General features: G+C 33.0%; 1 protein-coding gene across 1 annotated transcript; it reads right to left on the bottom strand.

The window, feature by feature from the left end:
* Nucleotides 1–1,159: 1,159 nt before the first annotated feature.
* On the bottom strand, nucleotides 1,160–4,023 carry LOC131022774 (cationic peroxidase 1-like). Its single transcript, XM_057952297.1, has 4 exons — nucleotides 3,614–4,023; nucleotides 3,132–3,323; nucleotides 2,774–2,939; nucleotides 1,160–1,705 (listed from the first exon to the last, which is right to left on the bottom strand). Exons 1-4 carry the CDS (start codon nucleotides 3,812–3,814, stop codon nucleotides 1,320–1,322), a joined length of 945 nt encoding a protein of 314 aa, XP_057808280.1. The 5' UTR covers nucleotides 3,815–4,023; the 3' UTR covers nucleotides 1,160–1,319.
* Between the last annotated feature and the right edge of the window lie 1,216 nt (nucleotides 4,024–5,239).

The following is a 5,239-nucleotide window of genomic DNA, read 5'->3' as shown; positions in this document are numbered from 1 at the left end:
AATTTGGCTCATTTTGTTTTTTTCCACGAAATAAATTGTTATAAAAAATTATTCAAATAATTCTTTTATTTTTATTTTTTTCAAAACAGTGTCGTTTTGATTACGTAATATATTTTAAAATTAAAAAAAATCATGTCGCCTATGAATAATTAGCATCTATCATTAATTAAATTATTTAAGCTAGCTAGTTAATTATAAAATAATTATTTGAATCATTTTTCTATAACAATATATTTTGTGAGAAAAAACAAAAGGGGCTTTGAAAAAAATTACAATTTTTACCTGAACTTTTAATTAAGCCAAAAAATAAATGAATTTATATTTTTGTTGCAATTTTTACGTAATTTTGACTTTCAACTAAATTAGAGCTTAATTGACAGTCGAAATTAAGTCAAATTTATTAATTTTTTCCTTGTTAGAGCTCTGAGCTTCTAAATCCTCTTCATCATCAGAAGTTAGACCAACATCATGTGAATTTTCGATTGTCAACTAAGCTCTAATTTCGCCGAAAGTCAAACTCAGGTGAAAATTGCAACAAAAATATAAATTCATATATTTTTTTTTTGGCTTAATTGAAAGTTCAGGTGAAAATTGCAACTTTTTCCAAAGTTCGTGTATTTTTTTGCTATAATCCCAAAACAAAATGAGCCAAAGTTCGTGTATTTTTTGATAATTCTCTAAGGTTCGTGGAAAAAAAATAAAATGTGCAAAATTCGTGTATTTTTTTGACAACTTTCAAAGTTTGTGGGAAAACCAAAATGGTGAATTTCGTGTATTTAAGCGACAATAACCCAAATTAAATTGAGATAGAAAAACTTATATTTTTGATAACTTATAAGTTATTAGAGTTATTTTTATAGCCTATAAACTACTTAAAAATTTATTTTATCATATATTTTAAAAGATCTTATAAACTATTTTAAAGAGATCACAAACTCGCCAAACACTCTCTTACTATATATTCTTTAGCTACTACTCATCATTGGTAGTTTCTACTAACAATTAAACGCTATAAACTAATAAGCTCAACAATTTTTTTTTAAATGAGGTAATCAAAACTGAACACAGATTTTACAACTAACCAACAATTTTAGACAATTAAGTCCAACTCATTGATAAAATGCTTGTCCTTCTTCAACAATTATTTTGAGGATTAGAGTAATCACGAAGGAAAATAAAAGAGTCATTATTGATCATCTTTTTAAATTAGGAAAAAAAAAAAAAAAACAAGCAATCTTATAACAACACTTGAACAAGACAAAAACCCTCAAACAACAAAATCATGTCATATAAGAAATAACACAAAATGAAATATTTAACTAGTTGGTCCTTCTGCAGTTCCTCCTGATTTGTCCGTTGGCGCCGGTAAGCGGGCTGAGGTTGGACATCTTCACCATGGCGGCGGCAAAGTCGTTGAAGAAGGAGGCGGAATTGGTGGTGTAGGCTCTGACTTGAGCGTCGGTGGATCCGTTGTTGAAGAGTTGTTGATCGGAGTGGAGCAACCCCCTCTGCCCAATCAGGTTCTGATAGTAGTCGTTGTTGAATGTCGTTGGGCTGGCCACGTCCAACGGCGACAACGTGTTGTCGCCGCCGCTCCTCGGGCAATTGCCCCTCGTCGTGGCTGCGAACGTCGCATTTATGTTGGCCTCGTTGTAGATCCTGTTCCGGAACGTCGTGCACCTTGCCTGACCTATTGTGTGCGACCCTAGGTTCGGTAGATGCTACGTTAGATGTTATACATACGCCCTAGTTTCAATAGTTCAATCAAGTTTTTAAATATAGGTATCTAGAAGGAGTGGTTATAATACAAATTAGATTTATTGTGAAAAATGAAAATTTTGTCACCTATTAAATTTGAATCTTGTACTACAAATTCATTCAACAAAGTTATGAATTTATCTAACTGAAAATAGTTTATATTTTATACAATATACTCTTTTGAACCACTCCATATATATAGAGTGGACTAATTAATAACATAGTCACTTTAAGATAGTAAAGATAAACTTAGCCACGAATTTGAAAGTAAATTAAAAATTGTTAGTTTTACTACTATGTCACTCCTTAATTCACGTACGATCAAGAATAAGTTTAGTTGTGAATAACTTTTTAAGTAGTACAATTCACAACCAAAAATAAATTTGGTGGTGAATTGCCTTATTTAATAGCAATTCACAACAAAATTTATTCTTAATTGTGAATTTAGTCTTGAATTTGTCAATTAAGGATAAAACGGTACTTTTATTCAAAAATTTACTAATTTTTTTTATTGTTTTTATCTTTATGACTATTTTTTTTAATGAAAATCACTATTTTAATACTCTCTCTCTCTCTCTCTCTCTCTCTCTCTCTCTCTCTCTCTCACCTTATTTTGCTATTTTGGCGCTTCATCCATCAAGATATAACCACAGAAGATGTTGATTATTGAAATGCTAAAAATGATTCTCTGTTATTATATATATTTTACTAGTGGTTTTTACTTGAACCCTACTCTCTTTTTATACCCCGTTCCGGAGATTTCACGGGTCCTAGGCGAAATGAGAAAAAATGACCCTTTTAATTGAATACTATTGTGTGCTTGTGGGCAGTTTTTTTAATGAAAGAGGATTGGAGCCTTTGAACTTGTATGTATTTTTATTTATTGATTAATGGGGCCCAATGTGTGACTAAAAAATCTTGTTTCCCATATAGTAATAAAAATAAAAAAATTGGGGCCTCATTTTGGCCTGGGCCCTAGGCGAGGATAATTTGATGAGATGTAGCATGAATTTACCTGAGAGGGCAACCATTTCCCTAGCATTGAAGCCTTTGTTAGAGAAAGCAGTGATGAGGGCGTTGAGGTTAAGGCCTGGGCCGGGAATTTGGGCATTTGCATTGCTCAAACTTGCGGTGGTTGAATCCCTTCTGCCAAGTGCTATAGCCCAACTCGGCCCACTCAGCTTTATTAAATAACACCAAATATGTTAGTATCACTATATGTATTCTTGGGAACAGAACCGATCACTTACCCACCGTGGGCATGCATAACGTGCCCACCATGATGTGACAATTGTAATTATAGTAAGATAATTAAAATTAGTGTAAGATTTACTAGTTATCTTTACTAATACTAATTCATATGGTTTACTTACAGCTACAACGCCATCACGGGCAGCTACGGTCAGGATATCGGCGCACGACACGATTCCCGGGCAGGCGGCCTCCACTTGAGTCTTGATGTTGTCGATCACCTCGAATCCTCTCAACGAGTTGTTGTTTGGACCGGCGGTCTTCTCCCCGGTGAAATTCGCGGTGTCGTCCAGTAACACCGATGCATCGCACCCCTATTCAAATTCACTTCCACCTCAAATCAATTTTCTAATAGTGATTGTGTGTGTGTGAAAAGTTAGGAACCCAATGGAATGTGAAATCATTATGGATATTTCATTTTAATTATTATGCATGCACGTAGCATGTTTTTTTTATGAGATTAGTTCAAAAGTCGGTGTTGAAGATATTTGATTTGTCTTGTCACGATCATATAGTAACAAATACCATGTAAGGATGCATTAAAATCACGGTGAAAAACTATAGCTATATATCTAAATATTGAGATAGTGAAGAATGAACATACTGCGACGAAGCAGTCGTGGAAATGGAGACGAAGCAATGAAGCCCCCATGCGAGAGTCGCTCTGAACTGCAGAGTTTACGGCCGTTCGAATAATCGAGAGGAGATTAGGGCATGTTGAAGCATAGAAATTGGAAGATAGTTGAGCATTGCTCACTCCTATAAGAAGGAGAACAATCGAATATTTGAATACTAGAATGGCCATGATCAAGAATAAGAGACTTTTATATTTCGAGTTGTTGTGTTATAACAAATAGGAATGCTTCACATATTTATATAGGCTTATAGTAGTGGACGAAGAGGCAAATTAAGAGTTGGTGTTCTTTTTTTTTGCTAGCCTTTTTTCTTGGTCCAAGTCAACCTACATGCAAGTTAATTGGATTACTTTATTTAACAAATAATTACACCCACGATAGCGAGAGCCGGTCATGCATTAGGATATATATTAAGTGGCAACTTCATGTCTAAGTAAAACATCCAACCATGTAACGTGAGAATTGGTTATTTCTTCTTCTATTTTAGGGGAGAATTTTTTATTAGAGAATATTTTAGGGGAGAATTAGTTATTCTTATTTGCATGTAATTTAGATTCATATTACCTAATTGACAAAGTCAACACATAGCCTTCTATCTTACTACATCATGCCTAATTTTTCTTAGTAAGAAAGGTAGAGTAATGAAAAGGGTCTTGATAGTTCATAAAACATCAATGTACACTACATCATGAGGCTATATATATCAGTACATATACATAAACGCGGTAATATATATATATATATATATATATATATATATATATATATATGTGTGTGTGTGTGGGGGGGGGGGATATAGAGGTATATGTATGTGAGGAATATTTTGTAATTTTCTCTATGTGAACATTGTAAAAGTGGAGAATCTTAGTATGTTGATGGACAAGGACCTAAATTAGAATAAATGAGTGATATTTTTTTAAGTACTTCACAAACCAATCACATGATTCCAATATCTTGAGACTAAGTTAACAATTTGAAATATTTGCCATATCATAAATTAAAAAACAAATCAGGTAAGAATTGAAATGCTCAAATTCATAATCTCATGTCCTTAGATTTCAATCCGTTTATTTTGGTAATTTTTATACTCTCTCTGTCCACCAAAAATAGTCCTAAAAGGGAATGACACGAGTTTTAATAAAAATGATTTAGTTTATTGTAAGTGGAGAGATGGTCCCACTTAAAAGATAGTACTAATAATAATAATTAATTGTATTGTGAGTAAAGGAATGAGTCCACCATGTGATAGAAAATTTTCAAAAGTAAAAATAGATTAATTTTTGTCGACATCCCAAAATGGCAAAATTAGACTATTTTTTTGTGGACGAATGGAGTACATAAATCGCTGAACTTATATTATCAAAAACCTACTACAAATTGAAAATTAAGTGAAGTATCTCTCTCTCTCTCTCAAGTCTGTTGCTGAAATAAAATTTTATTAAAAAAAAAAGAAAAACTTTAAAAGAAATACATCGAATACACACAGAGACGTAGATTGAGGATTAGGCCTCATTAGAACTTGCCCAGAAAACTCTCTCTCTCAAGTCAAAATGCGCGTTTTCTAGAATCCTTTAGACCAAGTTGGGATGCACATA

The sequence above is a fragment of the Salvia miltiorrhiza genome, chromosome 4 (genome assembly GCF_028751815.1).
Source record: "Salvia miltiorrhiza cultivar Shanhuang (shh) chromosome 4, IMPLAD_Smil_shh, whole genome shotgun sequence".
NCBI classification, from domain to species: Eukaryota; Viridiplantae; Streptophyta; class Magnoliopsida; order Lamiales; family Lamiaceae; genus Salvia; species Salvia miltiorrhiza.
This window is presented reverse-complemented; position numbering and strand designations above follow the sequence as displayed.

What these genes read in the sequence shown, in the direction of transcription:
- LOC131022774 (XM_057952297.1), bottom strand. Translation starts at nt 3,814, where the DNA reads ATGGCCATTCTAGTATTCAAATATTCGATTGTTCTCCTTCTTATAGGA. An exon ending in CCCGTGATGGCGTTGTAGCT is followed by an intron (nt 2,940 to 3,131) that starts GTAAGTAAACCA and finishes TATTTAATAAAG; the next exon opens with CTGAGTGGGCCGAGTTGGGC. An exon ending in GGAAATGGTTGCCCTCTCAG is followed by an intron (nt 1,706 to 2,773) that starts GTAAATTCATGC and finishes TACCGAACCTAG; the next exon opens with GGTCGCACACAATAGGTCAG.